The sequence below is a fragment of the Hoplias malabaricus genome, chromosome 12 (genome assembly GCF_029633855.1).
Source record: "Hoplias malabaricus isolate fHopMal1 chromosome 12, fHopMal1.hap1, whole genome shotgun sequence".
Taxonomy (NCBI): domain Eukaryota; kingdom Metazoa; phylum Chordata; class Actinopteri; order Characiformes; family Erythrinidae; genus Hoplias; species Hoplias malabaricus.
This window is the reverse complement of record NC_089811.1, coordinates 19,079,856-19,101,652: the sequence shown is the minus strand read 5'-3', so window position 1 is coordinate 19,101,652 and position 21,797 is coordinate 19,079,856. Positions and strand designations below refer to the sequence as shown.

Below are 21,797 nucleotides of genomic sequence, written 5' to 3'. Positions count from 1 at the left end.
TGACAAAATTAATATCTTACCGCAATCCTCAGCAATCTCCGATCATTACTTAATTTCATATGAGCTACGTTTTATCCATAATCTATGTAAGAACCCTCGCTATTCTACAAGGCGTATAATAAAACCATCTACCGCCCTACAATTTATAGAAAACCTACCAGAACTATCGACCCCAGTTCCAACTCCATCAGACCCAATGGACCTAGATGTACTAACTGACTACCTAGAAAATACCTTTCGATCTACTTTAGAAAAGGTAGCACCACTTAAACATAAAAGTATAAGACAGAAAAAGCTCGCACCATGGTATAACGATAAGACCCGTACTTTAAAACAAACATTACGAAAACTAGAGCGGAAATGGCGATCAACCAAGCTTGAAGTGTTTCATTCTGCCTGGAAGGACAGCCTTATAGAGTATAGAAATGCCCTCACTAAAGCTCGCTCAGCATATCTGGCCTCGCTGATCTCCAATAATAAAAATAATCCGAGAGCACTGTTTAGTGTGTTTTCTAGAATTACAAAAAATCAAGCAGGTTCTGAACAACTAATTCCAGCAACTCTCACCAGTAAAGATTTTATGGACTTTTTTTAATAATAAAATTGAGAATATTAGACAACAAACTCTAGCCACAGGATCAAATCCATCCTGGCTGCCACCTGATGTGAATGAAATAAAACATAATATAACTGTAAAAGAAAGACTTGAAACCTTTTACCCACTCCCACAATTAGAACTAGAGAAGATTATCACCTCCGCAAACTGTACAACTTGCACACTTGACGCAATTCCCACAAAGTTGCTCAAAGAAGTACTACCAGCTATTATTGATCCTCTTTTAACTATAGTAAACTCATCGCTTAGTCTGGGCCATGTACCCAAAGCTTTTAAACTAGCAGTTATTAAACCTATGATCAAGAAACCAAATCTTGATGCTAGTACACTGTCTAATTACAGGCCTATTTCTAATTTGCCATTTCTGTCTAAGATCTTAGAAAGAGCTGTGGCCCAACAACTTAGTTCATATCTACATAAGAATCATATATATGAAAAATTCCAATCTGGATTCAGGCAACATCATAGTACAGAGACAGCTCTAGTCAAGATAACAAATGATCTTCTTCTTGCCTCTGATCAAGGCCACGTATCCCTGTTGGTGCTTCTTGACCTAAGCGCAGCCTTCGATACAATAGACCACAATATTCTCATAGAAAGGTTAGAAAACATGGTTGGAATCACAGGGACAGCCCTATTATGGTTCAAATCTTACTTAACGGAACGTTATCAATTCGTAAAAGTAAACAATCTAAATTCAAATTATTCTAAAGTAAGATTTGGAATTCCACAAGGCTCTATTTTAGGACCATTATTATTTACATTATACATGTTACCGCTAGGCACAGTTATAAGAAACCATGACATTAACTTTCACTGTTACGCAGACGACACACAATTGTATATTTCAGCCAAGCCCGATGACAAACACAGATTAAAGAAAATAGAGGACTGTGTAAAAGACGTGAAAGGCTGGATGTTGCGTAACTTCCTCCTTCTAAACAGCAACAAAACAGAGGTCCTGCTTTTGGGTCCAAAAGTGACAAGAAATAAATTATCAGATTTAATTTTAGATCTAGCTAACTTTCCAGTTAAACCTGGTTCAGCAGCAAAAAATCTTGGTGTCATAATTGACCCGGATTTATCATTTGATCAACACATAGGTAGTATCACTAGGACAGCTTTTTTACATCTTCGCAATATTGCTAAGATTAGAAATGCCTTATCCCTCCAGGACGCAGAAACATTAGTACATGCCTTTATTACTTCAAGGCTTGACTACTGTAACGCACTACTGTCAGGATGCACCAGCAGCAATTTAAGAAAACTTCAACTAGTTCAAAATGCTGCAGCTAGGGTCCTCACTAAAACTAGAAAATTTGAACATATCAGCCCAGTTTTATCATCACTTCATTGGCTGCCTGTTAAATTCCGCATTGACTACAAAATTTTGTTATTAACGTATAAAGCTCTACATGGGCTTGCTCCTGAATATCTTCAAGATACAATTTCCTATTATGAGCCTCCACGTTCACTCAGATCACAGAATACTGGATTTTTAAATGTTCCCAGAATTCAGAAGGCCTCAGCTGGGGGAAGAGCCTTTTCTTATAAAGCCCCCCAACTCTGGAATGATCTTCCAAAAAATGTTCGGGACTCAGACACAGTCGCAATCTTCAAATGTAGGCTAAAAACTCATTTGTTTAGTTTATCATTTGGTAGCTAATGCTCCCCCATAGATAAAGGCGGCAGATCCGGGGGGTCCATGGACACAGGGAATTATAGTATACTGAGACGCTGGTGCTGTCGTCCCGCCGCTTCTCGCGATCACTCAGGTTTGTTGACGGTGGAGCGGAGGGATGCCAGTGTTTCAGGATGCTCCCGTGTCTGTGTGTCCTTCTGGTTCTCTCCTTTTAGTTAATGCTGTCATAGTCAGATCTGCCGGAGTCATTAGCCACACTCTGGAAATTTTCATATTTTCTACTTTACAAACACAAAACAGTTCAAAACTAATTCCATCCCTTTACATCTTTCCGAGTAAACGACTGCCCACCTGTCTGTCTGGACACTGATGGATGACTGTCGAGATCCTCCTCCACGCTTCAGACCAGCTGCCCACGCTCCAGCAACCACCAAGTGCCTTGAAGCTGTCCCTACACTGAAGTTCTCATGGACTACTAACTATCATCACCAGTAGATTGACCAGAGGAGGATGGGTCACCCCTTGTGAGCCTTGGTTCCTCCCAAGGTTTCTTCCTCAGCTGGGGGAGTTTTTCCTTGCCACTGTCGCCCCTGGCTTGCTCACTTGAGGGTTTTACATTTGTCTTTACATTTCATGTCAAATCTTGTCTTACTGGAATTCTGTGAAGCTGCTTTGTGACAACATCAGTTGTGAAAAGCGCTATATAAATAAATTTGATTTGATTTGATTTGATTTGACATTACAGTTTGTGTACTAAATTTGGAACCATTCGGTGTTGACCAGGTGTCCTCTTTCCCTGGACAAGTACTCCTTCTGGGACCTAAAAAATGTGTCCGGCATTTTGAAAGGTGAGCAGAAGGCACGAGGGTTGAAGTGTTCAAGGGCTCAGAGAGTTGACAACTGAATTGAGACACCCACGCCACACAGCGCTCCACAGTCCACCGTGGTGAGCAGCTCAGTGTTTTACTGGAGCCTCAAACAGAAATGTGTTGAACGTTGTTGAGGTAATATTTATCATAGTCTCTTATTTATGTTTGGAGAATGTTTCTGTGACCCAGCTTTTTGTTTTCTACTATATATTTAAGAAACATGTCATTTTGTCTGTCCCTATAACAACACAAATGCACGGACAAATCTCACCCTTACTGACTTTCTGACGAGTAAATTACATCTGCAAAACTTTTTTACATATAAAAGGACAAAATCTCCGGATTATTAAAGTCAAATCACCAGAGCGAGGTGTTGCTCAAAATAAACAAGGCTGTGTATTTGTTATTGCACCGTTTTATCAGTCGGACCCTTGTAGAAATGTAAGTCAGTAATAAATATCTAGTTCCCAGCGATGCCCTGTTCCTTTATCAAGTATAGATCACTTGGTTGATAAAATGTTAAGGTGCTTGGTTTTAGAAATGTTCAAAAACTTAAATGTTAAAATGTTATCTTGTTGCTTTCTGGTAAACGAGTTGCTTTAATGTCATCTCAACACAGTGCTTCAATTTTGTAGCTTTGTATGAACAGAAAATAACAGGCTTTCCATGATCATACACACACTGTCAGCAACTAATATGATAAACTATTTTTATAGTTTGTTATTATTGTAAACAAAGACATTGATATAAAATACTAAAGCTTCTCCAGACCTTCCAATGAAATGGGTATGTATTTTTGGCTTTCCTGTTTTTGAAATACCAGAAACACCTCTGTGACAATGGCTATATGGCTATATGGCTAATGGCGGTCCGGCAAAACTAGGCTTGCTTAGTTGCTCTTGTTTTCATTTTGGCAGAATGACAAAAAGTCTCTTTTTTTCATATTTAAACATTTTACTATAATCAACAATGCATGTAAGAACTCATAAGCTCGTGTGCCACTGGTCATTTTGGAGAGGATATAAAATGGTTATATTTAGTTGAAGACATGACATTGCCTTGTGAAGACTGTAAAACTGAAAGAACTTACTCTGGATGATTCCCTACAATTGACTCTACTACATTAAACCACTCTGAATAACTTTATTTACAGAAAATGTGTTATTATCTGTAACAAATGCATAATCAAACCCAAAGCTGAATGCCCACCGAGGCAGCAGAGCAAGATGTGTAATGAAAAATGTACAAATATAAACAAATGCCTAAGGATATATTACCTTTTTCACACAGGGAACTTCCCAAATGCCACAGGCAATTGCTTTTCACACAGAGGCATTATATTTGCAAAACTTTCTTTGCTGAATATACAGTTTTAACATTTACTCCATTTTCTAATACCTACTAATAAGTGGGAAGTTCAGTAAGCGTATCAAATATATGGGATAATTAAGGCAAATAATTTTTCTCCTGTATCAAAAACTGATATATTCATGTGTAATGCCTCAGAACTAACTCTAGAGTCTATTCATCCCATAATAAAATAAGGTACAGGGCATTCTTTGAAGGAGGAATAGGTGACTTTTCCATCAAAATATGGCAGTTTTTTATTTGTTTGTAATTTTTTTCCCAATGCAATTATGTAGTATTGTTACATTGTATCTATCAAATGAGATGTAAATTAAATATGCACAAACAAATTATGTTTAATAGATTGAGTCCCCTACATGGGGGCAGCCATATTTAAAAATGTATTTAATACAGAATCTATGATACTTCTAGGCCACTGGTAGTCTCTGTAGTTTCTCCTAAACAACATTGAGTTCAGACAGAAAGCCAAATGAGACTACAGCTGCATTCAAAAGCAGAAGCTGTGGCTATGTTCGGCTGCATTTCAGAGAAGGCTGTTCCAATATGAAGGACCTTTTGTATACAGCCTACATTCAGAGCGATTTTAAGGATGCCACTGAGGTATCCTTCATGGCTCTTACTTAACCACAATTCTCTGCAAACCTATGACTTGAAGAAAAAAAACAGGTGGAACACTGAGTTTCAAAAGTTCAGGTGCAGAGTTCCTTTTTCAAAAAGATGTGTTAAAGTGTTTCGTGTACTAGAATTCATCCTCCTTACTTTGTAAAGTGTAAAATAAGTGATTAATTTAAATATTTGTCTGTATACCATGTTTAATCGAAAGTGTTTCATGTTACATATGCTTATATACATTTTATGTAGTGGTATTTTATTTTTAACCCCAGTTTTGAGCCGCAATTGCAAAAGTCAGTTCATTTCCTGTGACATCACGATGCAGACATAGACTCTTCCATTTATGTGACCTAGGTTACTTAGAAGTCTTCATAGGACAGTCCTACGAAGACTCCTCCTACCTTGGCCACAGCCTAGGCTTTGGATCGCAACTTATAGACTCTGTCTCCCCCTGCTCAAATTTCTCTTGAGAAAAATAACCCAGGAATCTCACGTCTCCCTTTGCATTTTAGTTGTTAGCAAGTCTCACACTATATTCGCTACTTGCTAGTTTCAGGAACCCAACGTCACACACTTCCATGTCCTCCTTCTTCCTGCCTCTTCCTCTGCTGCACAATGCCTCTCTACTGCTGGGAAGGTCATGGATGACATGACCAAAGCCACTTAATCTTCTGCTATGTGCCCTTAGTGTTTTGGCACATAGCAGGACACTGACCACACCAAGCTGCTAGACCACAACTAAAAGTTGGAAACAGCTTATTAAATACTCTATGACCAACCACTCATTTAAAGCATCAACATGTCATTTTTTACCTTAAAGCTACGGCTTCAGAATCATTGTAATGCTTCACTGACCTGTAGAAGAGAACAAAGTTTCTGCAATTGCAACTGCTGAGCTAAGAAAAGAAAAGAAAAAAAAAAACTTACTCAGTTTTCCTTTAAAGGTCATGCACATAATTCTAATGTCACCAAGCCCAATGACAATAACCATCAAATAGGTATACACTGGGAAGAAGAAGACCACCATAACCCTGAGAGGTGTTTATGATCATACAACATTCAATCAAATCATAAGCATTGAGTCTAAAGGATTCCTGGAAGAGAAGAAAATATCACTGGAGAAAAGGGACACACTGTCTATTAATAACCTTAATTTCAGAAGAAATTTTAGATAAGCAGGTGTCCAGGAACTCCTGCCAATTCTGTGTAGCTGTGGATGGACTGTATTTGCTGTGATCATTCCCTAAATGTGCCTATTTTACCACAATGTACTGATGTTTTTCCCATTTAGAAACCATTTAGAAACGAGCCATTTGAGCAGTTCTTGTGGCTGGAACTGTTTTCATCAGTGAATCAAAATTCAGAATTCTACCAAAATCTTTAGGTCTGCACCAAAGTATCCAGGCATCTTTCCTAATTAGTGAATTCTGCTAGAGTCATATGCTAAAATATGAACGCCTCTAGTCAAAAGATATTTTTAGATGTGAAGCACCTCATGGAACTGGCTTGTAACTCACTCCCTCCCTCCCTCACAGTAGTAGTAGCAGTAGTCACAGACTAAATTATAGAATTGGGCTGAATTTCAGCTTCACTGGCTGTCGTTTCATGTGCAGTGTGAGAGAGAAGCATTATACGATTAACTATTTAGTGGTCAATTGTTCAAGTGGATTTCTGACATGTCAGACTTGTTGAAGGGGATTCTTGCACTTTGTGTGTGATGATTTCTAATCTCACAAAGTCACGCATGGCTAACAAAAAACAAGTGGAAAAAGACAGTTACTGAAGCTTGTATATGGTCTGAGTGTGAATAACTCACTCAGATTCAGACGGAAGTGCAGGGAAAGACATTACTGACAAGCTAACAGTTTTCCATTAAATTATATGATGAAAATGTTAATGTGGCTAACTGATTTTACTTTTTTTCTTCTCATTTTACTACACAATTTATCCACCTGACATAGAGAGTATGTGGCTGTGCATCTGTGTGTTGCAAATCTCTCTCCAGTGCAGGGAGAGGAGCTGTGTATGAGATACATTTATCTGACTTTTCAATTCGTTTGCATTAGTACTGCGCTCTAAAACCAGATAATCGGTCCCCAACATGGCATCCACGCAAAAAACATTACATCACTGCAACCCATGAATAATTTTAGTGATGGATTATTCTCAGCTCTGCATTATCACTGATGTTAGTGCTGCATGGCATACCAATACTAGAAAAGTAAAACTTGATCAGCACTGCTGTGTCTGATCCACTTGTACCAATGTAACACACACAAACACATCACCACCACATCAATTTCACTGCAGCTCTAAGAATGATTTACCACACAAATCATATCTGCCCTGTGGTAGTCCTGACCATTGAAGTGCTCCAAAATTATTTTCATCTCATATAAGGAGATAGATGTGACAGTATTCATTCATTCATTTTTAGGGAAGCTGTGGGTCCAGAGGCTACTTGGAATTACTGAGTGCAAGGCAAGTACACACTCTGGACAGGGTATCCATCACAGGACAAAAAACTCTCACCCACTCATCCAGTCTGCAGTTTCACACAGCCAACTGACCTACCTACATTTCTTTATGGAATATGTGAGGAAACCATAATGCCCAAAGGAAACCCCCACAGACACTGGGAGAATATCCCAAACTCCTCACAGTCAACCAAGATGCGAATTAAACCCAGGCATTCAAGTGTGTAATTTACACTACCATCAGTGCCACTCTACTGCCTCATATTATGTTTTATAGTTTCATTTTGTCCAAAATGCTGTAAATTTAAATTGCCCACAACCAAATTGTAGGAAAATAGCCACATTTGTTTCTGGAAGAGAATAAGGAATAAAGCATAATTTAACAAGATGCACTGAAACTTGGGCATTAGGGTGCATTCATTTTTAACAAAGCTAATCAATTGCACACAGCTTATATTATTCTCATATACAAGCATGAACAATAGAATCATGCACTCTGGATCAGGCAAAGATTAGCCTAAGGTCATCATGAACACTGTCAAGCCGGGCTCTGAAATGGAGTGCTCAGGGTTTCACACATTTAATTTAATGTAAAACTCTGCATCAGTGTGACTTCAATATGTTTATTTTTTTAACCAAACCATACGGCTTCTCATTAGTTTTAGTTAAAATATCTTTTTAATCTTAATTTTCATGTCTACACTGTTGTTTCAGAGAATGTTTGGTCAGGAAAATTTGCCTCAAATGCATGGAAATATACGAACCCTCTGTATAGAGCTTTTTTATTTCACTTATTTTAGAACTTTTCTGTTCCTTCAGCATAAGTCACTGAAATCTGCTCTCTCAGAAACAGTTTTTTAATCATCAACACGTGTCTGTGTGCACTGTTGGGCTGTAATGAGCTTAACTGAAAAGCTCAAACACTCAAAAAAGCCACTCACTCGACTTATAAGTTAAACCATGATAATATTTTGAGATGGTATGACAGTATGAAAAATGTGGGCACCACCCCTCCCTAATGTCCTTTATCAAGCAAGAATCGGAAAACAGTTAAAACCACAGTGACTAGTCTGCTCAGTTCCCAAATGCTTAAAGAGTGTTGTTGTAGGAAGAGGTGATGCAACCCAGTGGTAAGCAAGCCCCTGTCCCAACCTTTTTGTGAAACGTGTTGCTGGCTTCAATTTTAAAATGAGCATATATATATATATATATATATAAACTTTATCAGTTTTAACATTTTAAAAATGTTTTTACTATATTAAAATAAATATATTGTTAAGATATAGTAATATATATATATATATATTACTATATTTTTTTTGTGTGTACACCAGTACAATTTTCTTGAAAGGCTTTACAGTAGATATTAGAACACTAATTATACGTGTGTTCTAATTTCTGTAAAGCCACAAGAAAAAAAATCAAACTTTGAAAGATGAACTGGACAAACATCTGTCCATATGATTTACCATAATCCCTTTAAAACAATCAGATTAAATTGTGAACTTTCAGGTGTCATATAAGAATAATGCAATAATGGCAGGATCAGGGATTTTCCCAAAGTATCTACCAGTACAGCAAGAACATCCTGTGCCATGGTTACCAGGTAATGGCAGAAACACAGATATTTCAGAGCAGTAAAAAAATCCTGCATATGTGTACACTGTTCTGATTCAGTAAAGTCAAAGCTAATGCTGGGATGGAAGATTCTGATTCAGCAATAATTGCTGAGTGGAACATTACAACAGGAGCCCTAATCCCCATAAGTAATCTTTGTAGCATATAAGGGTCTGAAAATGAGCTTTTCTGTGACTGGATGAAATGAACCGTGGCAGTTCCCCATGGTTAAGTGATCTGCACTGTTCTCTTGCTATGCGTATGTGTTGTGTAGAGTGTTTTGTGTACATGGCCCTTGAGGAGCCTCTCTCATCCATGCTCAGTGTGCATAGCTGATCAGCTGCATTATTGATATACTACGCACTCTGTGTGAGATATTATAGTGAATTATTCAAGAGTTCTCCAGTTTTTAGATCAGCAAGAGTAGGAGAGGGAGGGAGGGAGGGAGGGAGAGGGGAAGAGAGAATGAGAGAGAGGAGAGTCGTGGGGAAAGAGGGGAGAGAGATAAGGGAGGAAAAAAGAATGAGAGAGAGCCCTAAGGTGTTTTACAAACTCTTTTATGCTTTAAATTAATGTAGATTAGGATGTATACATTTTATAGGCTGCACAGCATTTGCCCTATTTTGGAGTAGCACTCTCAAACCTGATGTTTTAAAAATCTAAGCTTAAGTGTGTTGTTAAGCACATCTGTGTGTCCAGTTTAGAGCAACACATTTTATGTTACTTTTAAGTAGGTTTGCCGATGAATTAAATAAAGATTTAATCACACAGTAGGCTGTGATTAATCACGATGAATCGAATTGTTAATTCTTAAGACTGAAGCTTTTAACGATGCATATTTATGTAAAATTAAAGAATCATTGTAAGATTAACATAATTGGATTATAATCATATTACTATTGATTATAATTTAAAAAAATTGTAATCCTAACAATAAAGTTAAAATGGTAGTACTTCTTGCACTTTTGAGAGGGAGATAAATGTGTAGTGTGATTATGCATTAATGGTGAGAATAAACCATTCTTTTTTTTTTATTACTTCATTATAATATCTTTAGATGTTAGCTAAGTTTAGATGACTGGCTCAAACAGTTAACACCTCCATGTCCATGTTTCATACACTGTATAACACAAAACAGCTTTCAACACAGTCTGTGATTCTGGGAAGGCTTTACATTTCATGTTAATGTGAAGTGTGTGCAAATTAAAATAACTGTTTGTTATATAACTTACTGAACCCATCGTTCATCTATAGTGATACTGGAAGGACTACTCAGTTTACTAAAAACAAGCTGCCTGCATGGCTACTGTTATGTAATTATTCATAACCGAAAAATAAGGCAACAATATTCAGAAAAATTTAGATGCACAGCACAAAACAAAAATTTATGTTTATCCATAACAGAAAAAAAAAATTAATTGGTGTGTGTGTAAATGCAGGGAAAATGGTGGCCTCTCTTTCACTTGTTTGTCTTTCTCTAGTGTAGGTAGATGTTTTACTGAAATGCCAAACACTTTTCTGTATAGTGGATTATGGCACATTCTTTTTTTTTTTTTTTTTTTTTTTTTTGCTATTGTCCAAAGTTCTTAAACACATCTCTTACTTGTATGTTCAGTTTTCCTCAAAATAGCAATCTGATCAGGCTTGCGGTCTGGGGAGGAGGCAGACAGATCTCTCCACTGTTTTGAAACTGTATTATAGCTCCCATTTTAAACATTTGTGTCAGTATTACACATTGCTCCTTTAAGTAATTACATTTTGAAGTGATGTATTTTTAAACCTTTAAAAGGTTCTTCTTACTAACACATCTCTTAAACAAAAATACGTCTTTATGGAACCAAAAGTGGTTACTCTATGGCATGACTTAAAGAACAATTTGTAGCACCTTGCCCAATTCCAGGTGTAAGCAAGAGGGTAATTTAAGCAAAACTACTACACTTTACACAAAGCACATTTCTGCATATCGTCGCTGTCAATGTATTGCTCCAAACTTTCAATGGAAGTCAATGTAAAAAGGTTTTATTCCAAGCACTTCTATTGGTCTATTCATTATGAAATTTTCACACAATATGAAAGACAAATGCCTTGTATTCAAATGACGTGCTAAAAATAAAAATCTCCAGAAATGTGGATGCTTTTTAATTGGATAGTTTTAATATGTGTATAAATGATGTTAATATTTATATGCTGAATTGTACATATTGGGAGAAAATAACATGTGTGTTATCTCATTGTGTTTCACCTGATGTCACTCTCTCTGATACGGCTCTGGTCCATGTCCTCAATGAACTTCTCGCCCTTCATCCAGTAGATCAGCGGACTGACGTCACCACTGTAGCCGAAGAATGCCCGGCATGTCAGATTCACTGCTGACCCTGCAGCAGAAAACAGTTAATATTCCCTCACAGACACACACTCATACACATCAATGCATTCACTGACACATACACAATACAGCCATTCAGATATAACATAGCAGTCTACATCAAAGCACACTATGCCCCCTTTACAGTTCTGGGATGACTTAAGACTATTTATTGGAACACTGCTGTTGGGATTTGATGGTAATAATCAACAATAACATTTGTGAGGTCAGGTAATGCTTTTTGAATGATTAAATCATTACTTAACAGTCTCAACCACCTAGAAACGCTCATTTCCAGGATACATCTATGTCCCCTGTGATTTGCTGCATAGCAACAAAATGCTCATCAAATTACAAGGAACAGCAGCTTGTTTCATTCTAAAGTCAAGTCATAGGGATGTAAATGGGAATGCTTAAACACAACTGACATTTTTTGCCTTCAACTACCTTCAAAATACTGTATAAATACCGTTTAAAGAAGCTGAATTATCTGCTTGAGTTGTCCACAAAAAACAAAAAAGATCCCACCCTGTCAATACAGACTTTAATCCAACTGTATATGTAATAATTGTCATAAATACTATTAATTGTGTTAGGGTGGCGGTCGGGGTCGGGGGCCCTGGCTTTCTGATCCTCGGTTACTGAAACTGGCTTTTGGAACATGGAATGAACCTCTCTGGTGGGAAAAGAGCCTGAGCTGGTGCGCGAGGTTGAGAGGTACCGGCTAGATATAGTTGGGCTCACTGGGGCGTGATTGGGAGGAACGGCCCCGCTGATCTGAACCCGAGTGGTGTTCAGTTATTGGATTTCTGTGCCCAGGTGAAGAGAGGCGCTGAGCTGTCAACTGATCACCACCTTGTGGTGAGTTGGATCACATGGCGAGAGAGGATGCCGTACAGACCTGGCAGGCCCAAATGTGTGCTGAGGGTTTGCTGGGAACGTTTGGCTCTGGATGTTGTGGGGCTGTCCTGGCTGACACGTCTTTGCAACATCGCGTGGACATCGGGGGCGGTGCCTCTGGAATGGCAGACTGAGGTGGTGGTTCCCCTTTTTAAAAAGGGGGATCGGAGGGTGTGTTCCAACTATAGGGGGATCACACTCCTCAGCCTCCCCGGTAAGGTCTATGCGGGGGTACTGGAGAAGAGAGTCCGGCTGATAGTTGAACCTCGGATCCAGGAGGAACAATGCGCATTCTGCCCCGGTCGTGGAACACAGGACCAGCTCTTTACCCTCGCTAGGATCCTGGAGGGTGCATGGGAGTTTGCTCAACCAGTCTACATGTGTTTTGTGGATCTGGAGAAGGCATTCGACCGTGTCCCTCTGGGTATTCTGTGGGGGATGCTCAGGGAGTATGGGGTACTGGGCTCTTTGCTACGAGCTATCCAGTCCCTGTACAAACAGAGCAGGAGCCTGGTTCGTATGGCTGGCAGTAAGTCCGACTCCGTCAGGGCTGCCCGTTGTCACCGGTTCTGTTCATAATTTTTATGGACAGAATTTCTCGGCGTAGCCAAGTGGCGGAGGGTGTCCGGTGTGGTGGTCTCAGTATTCCATGTCTGCTTTTTGCAGATAATGTGGTCTTGTTGGCTTCATCGAGCCGGGACCTCCAGCTCTTGCTGGACCAGTTTGCAGCCGAGGGTGAAGCGGTAGGGATGAGTATCAGCACCTCCAAGTCCGAGTCCATGGTACTCAGTCGGAAAAGGGTGGAGTGCTCTCTCCAGGTTGGAAGTGAGATCCTGCCTCAAGTGGAGGAGTTTAAATACCTCGGGGTCTTGTTCACGAGTGAGGGAAAGATGGAGCATGAGATTGATAGGCGGATCGGTGCAGCGTCAGCAGTAATGCGGGCTCTGTACCGGTCCGTTGTGGTGAAGAGAGAGCTGAGCAGAAAAGCAAAGCTCTCGATTTACCGTTCAATCTACGTCCCAAACCTCACCTATGGTCACGAGCTTTGGGTAGTGACTGAAAGAACGAGATCGTGGGTACAAGCGGCTGAAATTAGTTTTCTCCACAGGGTGTCTGGACTCTCCCTTAGAGACAGGGTTAGGAGCTCGGACATCCGGGAGAGACTCGGAGTGAAGCCGCTGCTCCTCTACGTCGAGAGGAGCCAGTTGAGGTGGTTCGGGCATTTGGTCCGGATGCCTCCTGGACGCCTTCCTGGTGAGGTGTTCCGGGCATGTCCAACGGGGAGGAGGCCCCGGGGCAGACCAAGAACACGCTGGAGAGACTACATGTCTCGACTGGCCTGGGAACGCCTCAGTACACCCCCGGAGGAGCTAGAGGCAGTGGCTGGGGAGAGGGAGGTCTGGGTTTCTTTGCTCCAACTGCTTCCCCCGCACCCGGACCCGGATAAGCGGTGGATAATGGATGGATGGATGGATGGACTATTAATTGTAACTTTTTTTTTTTTTCTAATAATGTAACTTTTTGAATAGCAGCAAAAGAAGGATAATAATTTTAGATGTCTAAGGATTAAGATCTATACCCTGTCTTATATCTTTCCAGCCCTGAGATTGGCCTGTTTTAATTTCGAAATGTCTCTGCTCTTCATATCTGATGAGCTCAGGTGTTATCTAACAAGGTCATATCTGCAGCTCATTAGATGGGAAGCATGGAGGATTTCTTTTAGGCTGGAAAATTCTTTCTCCCCACACTTCTGATATTCTGATGTTTTCTTTAAACATAAACCACAAAAAAAAAAGCCTTTGCAAAGGAATTCAAAGTATGAGCCAAAGAATCTATCAGTTCAGGGTTGCGGTGGGTCTAGAGCTTACCTGGGTCTAGACAGGAACACACCCTGGAGGGGGCACCAGTCCTCCACAGGGCAACACACTCACACCTCCGGACACTTTTTTAGTCGCCAATCCACCTACCAACGTGAGTTTTTGGACCGTGGGAGGAAACGAGAGCTCCCGGAGGAAACCCACACGGACACGGTGAGAACACACCAGTCACCCGGAACGGGACTTGTATATATAAATGACAAGTGTGTATATGTTTATAATACTTGCTTATTCCCATTTCATGCTGCTCTTCAATGGTCAGGACCCCCCACAAAGCAACTACTGTATTGTTTGGGTGGGTGACCATTGTCAGACCTGACTACTGACATGGTGGTTATGTGTTAGTGTATGGTGTGCTGGTATGAGTGGATCAGACACAACAGTGCTGCTCGAGTTTTTAAACACTGTCCACTTACTTTACACTCTGTTAGACACACCTAAAAATCTGTTCGATTGTTTTGGTTGGTGGACTTCTCAGTCCATCAGTGACACTGACGTGTTTATAAAACTCTAGCAACACTGTTGTGTCTGATTATCTTCTACAAGCACAACACACAGTAACACACCACTACATCAGGGTCACTGCAGCGCTGAGAATGATCCACCACCCAGATCATACCTGCTCCGTGGTGGACCTGTGGGGGTCCTGACCATTGAAGAACAATGGGGTGAATTGGAGATAAGAAAGTATGAAGAAACAGGTGGAGTACAGTCTGTCCATGGTATCAGCTCCACTGACTATATAAATGCAATTTGTATTTCTGCAATTAAAGATTAGTCCATCTGTTGTTACTTTGGTAGGCCCAGTGAGTGGGCACAATGTTCAAAAAACCTGCAGTGTCTGGTACACTCTTTTAAGCACAAAACATTAACACATCACCACATCAGTGTCAATACAATGCTGAGAATTATTCACTACCCAAATAATACCTTCTCTATGGGTTCCTGACCCCTGAAGAAAAAGGGCTTTCAGAGTAACAAATAGACTGCATTAATGCAGAAGTACAAAGTGCACCTATATTATAAGCATAACTATGTTTTATAAATGTGACTTGTTCAGATATTGTGTATAACATAACTGAAAATTCTCACATGCAATTAACTTGTCAGTGGTTCAAACTGACAAACACACCCCTACACACACACACTGACATCAGAGCTGACGCACAACAGCTTCAGCAGGGAGTATCAGTACAGTATAGAAGCAGTGTGCACTGCTCTCCCTCAGCCAATCAGCAGCAACATGTCACTATTACTTACAACACAGATTAGGTTTCAGAGAACTACCAAGACTCATCAAACCTCATTCTCACCTTTCTTTCTTTGCTGCCCTCTCTTTCTCCTCCCTTCTTCTGTTTTCCAGTTTCCTTTTCTTTTCTTCCATTCTATCCTCATCTATTACATTTTCTTTTTTTATCTCTCATTTTGTCCTTGGCGAACTCAATCTTGTTTATTTTTCTTTCTAATTTTTCTTCAGTCTCATCCATTACCTCTTCTCTCTTATACACTATTTGTTTCCTTCAATAATTTCTAATGCCTTTGTTTTTTCTTCTTTTTCTCACCATCTCTTGTCCTCTTTTCCATCTCTTGTCCTCTTTTCCCCCTCCTATTTATATTATCTTTTTTCTCTATTCCCACCTTTTCTTTGTTTTATTTCTTAATTTATCTTCAGAGTTCCTATTGTCTTTGATTTTGCTCCCTACCTCCTTTTTTATTATCTCATATTTATTTATCTCATCACTTCTCTTGTGTTACCCTCTTCTATCTTCATGTTACTCTTCTTTTATTTTTTTCTTCTCATTATCTTTCCATTTCATCTTGACTTATCAACACATCCTGCCATTAGGGGGAGCTCTGACTCCTCAACTAGCTGATGTTATCTGTGGGTATTTTGTGTGTGTGTGTGTGTATGTGTGTGATTGTGTACGAGAGATATGAGAGGGGTCTTGTGTTTGCCAAATATTTTGCAGTGTACTAGTCGTCCATTTACCTTTACACAACGGCACTGCATGACTGAGCAAACTCTGTATAAAACATGACATTTCTTTAAATGCACACACACACACACACACACATCCTTGAAATATTCACATATCAAATATTTGTTTTGTGCATTAGAGAGTGAAAGAGAGAGGACTGACATAATGAAAGACATACAAAAGGAAGGATGGGTTAGAAAATGTTATAAAATAAAAATAGACAGGAGACAGTAAGAGAGAAACACAAAGTATAACACCACCTACTTTTCTGCAAAACAGCAGTCTGTCTCAGAAGACTGAAGGCCTTTTTATATTTCACAATTCTTTTATCTTTCTTTTCCCCTCCCTTCATTATTCTCATTTGTTCTTCTGCCCTGCCATCCAAAGGAGGACTTTAATTAGCTGCAAAAATCTGTGCACTTTGTGAGCAGTTACTTTTTTCCACTCATTTTTCATCCTCGGCCCTCTGCTGATCCCTCCTTTCTGATGACATAATATGTGTCCCTGTCTCAGTGGCCCTTACACAACCTCAGCGCACCCCATAATAACCTCAGCATTGGTCAGGTGAATGTAGAACAAAGCTGCAGACTACATCACATTCAAAAGCTACACACACACTCATACAGCACCATTTTCTAAGTACCCTCCAGCTATTCACAATGGCTGGAATCAAAGTATCCCCCACCAACCCACACACAAACACACACACAGGGTTTATTTCCCAAAAGAATCAGCTTCAATCTCCAAAATGAATCGAAAGTCAGTGTAAGATAAGCACATAAGTGGGTCCTTTCCCTTAGGTATTCAACCCAAATCCTCTTTACCTCTCTCACCCCCTACTCTCTCTCTCTCTCTCTCTCTCTCTTTTTTTTTTTTCATTTCATTCACCTGTTTTATCTCTCCATCTCTCTACCTTGTTCTTCTCTCAGAGGCTCTGGTTCTCACATCAAACCCCCATGTCATGTGTGCAGCAGGAGATTTGACTCATATCACTTCATCACTGTGTTCCAGATATGTTACACTGACTGAGTCAGTTGTAACAGAACTGGGGGTACATTCTTTTTGTGTCCTTCATTTGACTGCTTTTGTAGTCCCTAATCTATCCAGTCTATGCTCGGTAGATTAGATTTTAATGTTGTTGGTTTCATACTCCCTATTTCATCTCAAACATTTGTATTTATGTTCGAAAAGTCTTTAATGAAAGCTTACAAATATACATGTAATTTACCTTTATGGAACACAACGGGAAAACATCTACTGTACTATTAAATGTATATTTATACTGTATGTACATTCAGTGACAATAAATGGGTTTTTCATTTGCAAGACAACAAACAACAGTAAAAAGACAACAAGAGTTTTACTCACTATTTGCTACCTCTCTAGTCTTTTCGCATGCTCTAAACCATTTTAATGTGTTTACAAAGCCCAAGTATATCTGGGGAATTTTAGACAGGAAAGAACTGCAAATGTTAAATAACATGAACCAATATGAGTATATTGCTCTATTCCTGCTCCATAGGTGGGTAATACTGATTTATTTTTGTGGTTTAAGATTACTAGAGGTAGAAATATCTCCAAATTTGAGAGACCGTGAACTGCATGAAAGGAAAACACAGACGTAAAGTGCTACAAAAATGAAACAAAGTTACAAATGAGGTTCTGTGGTAATTCTAAAAGTGAATAAATAAAAAACTAGTTAGACTTAAGCCACATACAAACAATTGATTTTTTTCCCCCTCAATCATACCGTTCCTTGTATCTTAAAAGACGTGGATATTCTGTATATAAATAAACCAAAGAGAACAGCATTTCCCCACAATTGTAGACATCTCCTTTAATTTAATTATCAACAGCCAGTTGTGAAATTTAAGTAACACAATATATTTAAATAAGAAGAAATCAAGAGTAATCTATGAAGCTTATCTCTGGGTTTCTTGTGTTCTCCCTGTGTCTGCATGGGTTTCCTCCATGTGCTCCAGTTTTCTACTTCTGGCTGTGGTCTGGCTGTGTGACCTTTCCACAGGTGTAAGTAACTGGGTGAGTGTGTGATGCCCTGTGTTCAGTAATTCTATATAGGCTCTATTCACACCCATTTCCTGATTAGGATGAAGCATGTACAGACAGTTCTGTAGAGAGATAAGCAGCTAAATATGTGAAGGTGGAGAAATGTGGCCAGTAAAACCCAAATAATTGTATGGTAATGTGCTATGTGTGGAAAAAAATGTATCAAGCTTCTGACATGTAAAAAAAATGTATCAAGCTTCTGACAAAGAACTGGATGTAAAAATTCTGTACCTATAAAAAATGTATGAATATTTTAAAAAACTTTTATTAATTAGGTTGTAAATACCTTAAAGTTCATTAAAAATAGTTTGTAACCCAGAGATAGAAAGGAAAACAGTGATGTCTTGTTGGTCTAATAGTTAGTGTCAGATAACTTACTGAAAATGTCACTGTAAAGAATAAGTTAAGAATTTTTTTAGAAGTTTTAGAATTTTGTCATTTCACATGTTCAGGAACACCATGTTATTATTGTTTCATAGTCACTCTTTAGATTTTTAATTCATTAAATAGTTCAAAAAATATGCGAAGAAGCCAACAACCTTAATGCTTAGGGGGGTGTGCACTTGGGATCCTTAACTTATGTGCAGTAGATCCACAGCATCTTTCACATCATCCACAGCATATTTCACATCATGCTTTTCTGTGGTGGCTGTCTGCTGTGTCTATAAAGAGTGCACCGTAAAGTACATGAAATCTCACATTTACATGAGCTAATACATCAAATTTACAAGATGCCATAGTTATAATTAACAGCAACTGCAGCTGCAGTTGTGTAAACGTATCTTAATTTTGAAATAAAATAATGCCTTCAGAAGATCTATATTAGACATCTGATTTTGTTTCCTATACATCTATAAGTTAATTTGAAAAACCCCTATATTTCTATATTTGGAGCAAAAAACCCCTGACACTTTCGCTTTATGACACTGCTGTTCAAAACGACTTTAAAAAGATGAAAAGTCAAACGAACAGAACAGATGTCAAGGTTTGATGGCTGACTCTGAGATAAATATGATTTGATTATTCTTTGGGATAAAGGCAAGAGCACAAAAATAAGAAATGGCAGTGTGTTGGAGCATGTGTAACACTCAAAATTTTCTGGATGGCTGACCAAGCAGAGATGTACGTTTTACTCAAACACAGCGTGTCTGTGTGTGTGTGTGTGTGTGTGTGTGTGTGTGTGTGTGTTTCTGTGTCTAAAAGTTTAGAGAAGTGTAAAGAAAGAGAATTTGGTATAAACTAACGGTGCAAGACCTCCAGCTAATCAATGATGATCAATGTTGTGCTCAACTGCTGAAGAGGTAAAACAGGACAAGAAAAAAACACACAGAGCAAAAATAGCATGTTAAAAATCCATAGTGTGCAAGAAAAAAAAGCAGAGCTTTTCTGAGACATGAGAACGGGATGTAAGATCGAGCCTCAGAGAGGGTCAAATAGAGAAACAAATCTTTGGTAGAAAACACAAATAAGATGCTTGCATAAAAATGCTTGTGTATGTTCAATAGATAAAAAAGAGGTGAAGGTATAAGAGACAATTGCCAGATAACAACACTGACATAACATAGAAAGGGAAAAAAAACTTAATGACAAATGGGATTGTATGAGATAAAAAAAGATTAAAAAAGACTAAAACAGTATATAATGCTAAATTCGATGTAATGAAAGTGAAAGTTGTTTTGTGTATACATGTTCCAGACGTTCCAGATTTGATGCTTGTTGCAAATGTATGGATTTTCGGTATTTTGTGCATAATGTGCCAGACATTTTCAACTCTAGACAGGATGCAGGCTGCTCTAGTTATATAGGCAAGTTGTAATAACACATACAGAATTGGTTTGTAATATTGGGAAAAAAATATGTCACCAAGAAAACAGACAATGTTGCCCTAATTTTGCTGTCATAAATGAGAAGTAAGACACAAATGAAAAATTACACAGGCATTAACACGCCCCATTCCACAACAAGAACTAGCTTTTGAACTTTTATTCTAGTAACAGTATACAAGGGTTTGTGCATTGGTTTTAGCAGAGTGTACCTCTCTCTCTCTCTCTCTTCACACACACACACACACACAAGAGCAATATAATTAATGTCCATATTATCCTCTATTATGGTAAACATTACGCTGGTCTACATGCGCGCATGCACACAACCACACACACACGCTTAAAGGTCAGCTTTAAAACTGCCAACCCCTCAAAGGTCATGCTGCTCTAACAGGAGTGTGTTCGTGCGCTTCATTATAGTCACAGCCTTACAGGACACAACACACAAACACACTACAGAAAACAACTCCCATACACCCAATGAAAACTACAGAAAGGATTTACTCATCACTCTATCACTAATCAGTCTCCCTCTATCTATCTCTCTTTGTCTCTTTTTCTCTGTGTTTATTGAGCTTTACTCTGTTGACAATATACAGATAAATCATAGCCAAACAATCTGTAAATTAACAAGAAAATGTACATTGGCCTTTCTCCCCGTGTCAGCGTGGGTTTCCTCCGGGAGCTCCGGTTTCCTCCCACAGTTCAAAAACACACGTTGGTAGGTGGACTGGCGACTCAAAAGTGTCCGTAGGTGTGAATGTGTGTGTGTGTCTGTGTTGCCCTGTGAAGGCTCTGGACCCACCGCGACCCTGAACTGGAAAAGCGCTTACAGATAATGAATGAATGTAATTGGCCTGAACTTTAGTTTTAATCTTAACTACAAATCTTCAAAATTTATATCTATTATATATTTTATCTATTATATACTGCTACTGTCAGAAAACTTCTCCCTATTGGCAACATGACAGGAGAAGAGAAACACAAAAACAAAAAAAAATGTAAAAAGATTTTCCCCCCACAAAAATACAAGTACTCCATTATATCAAGTAACTCTACTCTTCATTTTCAGTAATGCTGAAATAAAGCATTTTTAGCAGAACTCTCAAAACCCACTATATGTGTATCATACTGATGTCGCAAAAAAACCAAGGCACTGTGCATATCATATCATAGTGGTCTGACTTATTCAGTCCCTGGCATGGGGCGCTGTACCTGCTCTACCTCCTCAGGTTCTTTCCTCAGGCCATAATCCTCATGAATAAAGACCAGTCACATATCCCTCTGCATTAAACAGCTTCACATGCACTTTAGAGCACACACTGCAATAGTCACTGTATATACAAGTAACTAAAAGAAAAAAATCACCTGGACATTTCCCACATTCCTCTACTTTAGGCTATAAACACACTGCAACATTCACATTATGTAACTATTTTTGCATAAAAATTACCTGCCTACTTCTTTGCTTCAAGCTACAACTTAGAAACAAATAATAAAAAATAAATAAATAAGTAAATAAAGTACAGTGGAACCTCTACTTACGAATGCCTATAGACTCGAGTGAGCGTTTAAGATTAGC

The 21,797-nt window shown here is 38.9% G+C and overlaps 1 protein-coding gene across 4 annotated transcripts in view; it reads right to left on the bottom strand.

Moving 5' to 3' along the window:
- The window catches only part of il1rapl1a (interleukin 1 receptor accessory protein-like 1a), a 234,232-nt gene that overhangs the window by 17,581 nt on the left and 194,854 nt on the right, over positions 1-21,797 (bottom strand). For all 4 annotated transcript variants that reach the window (XM_066641201.1, XM_066641202.1, XM_066641203.1 and 1 more), the window contains one exon: positions 11,444-11,576. In XM_066641201.1, the coding sequence (XP_066497298.1) occupies positions 11,444-11,576 (133 nt within the window). The remainder of the gene's footprint in view (positions 1-11,443; positions 11,577-21,797) is intronic.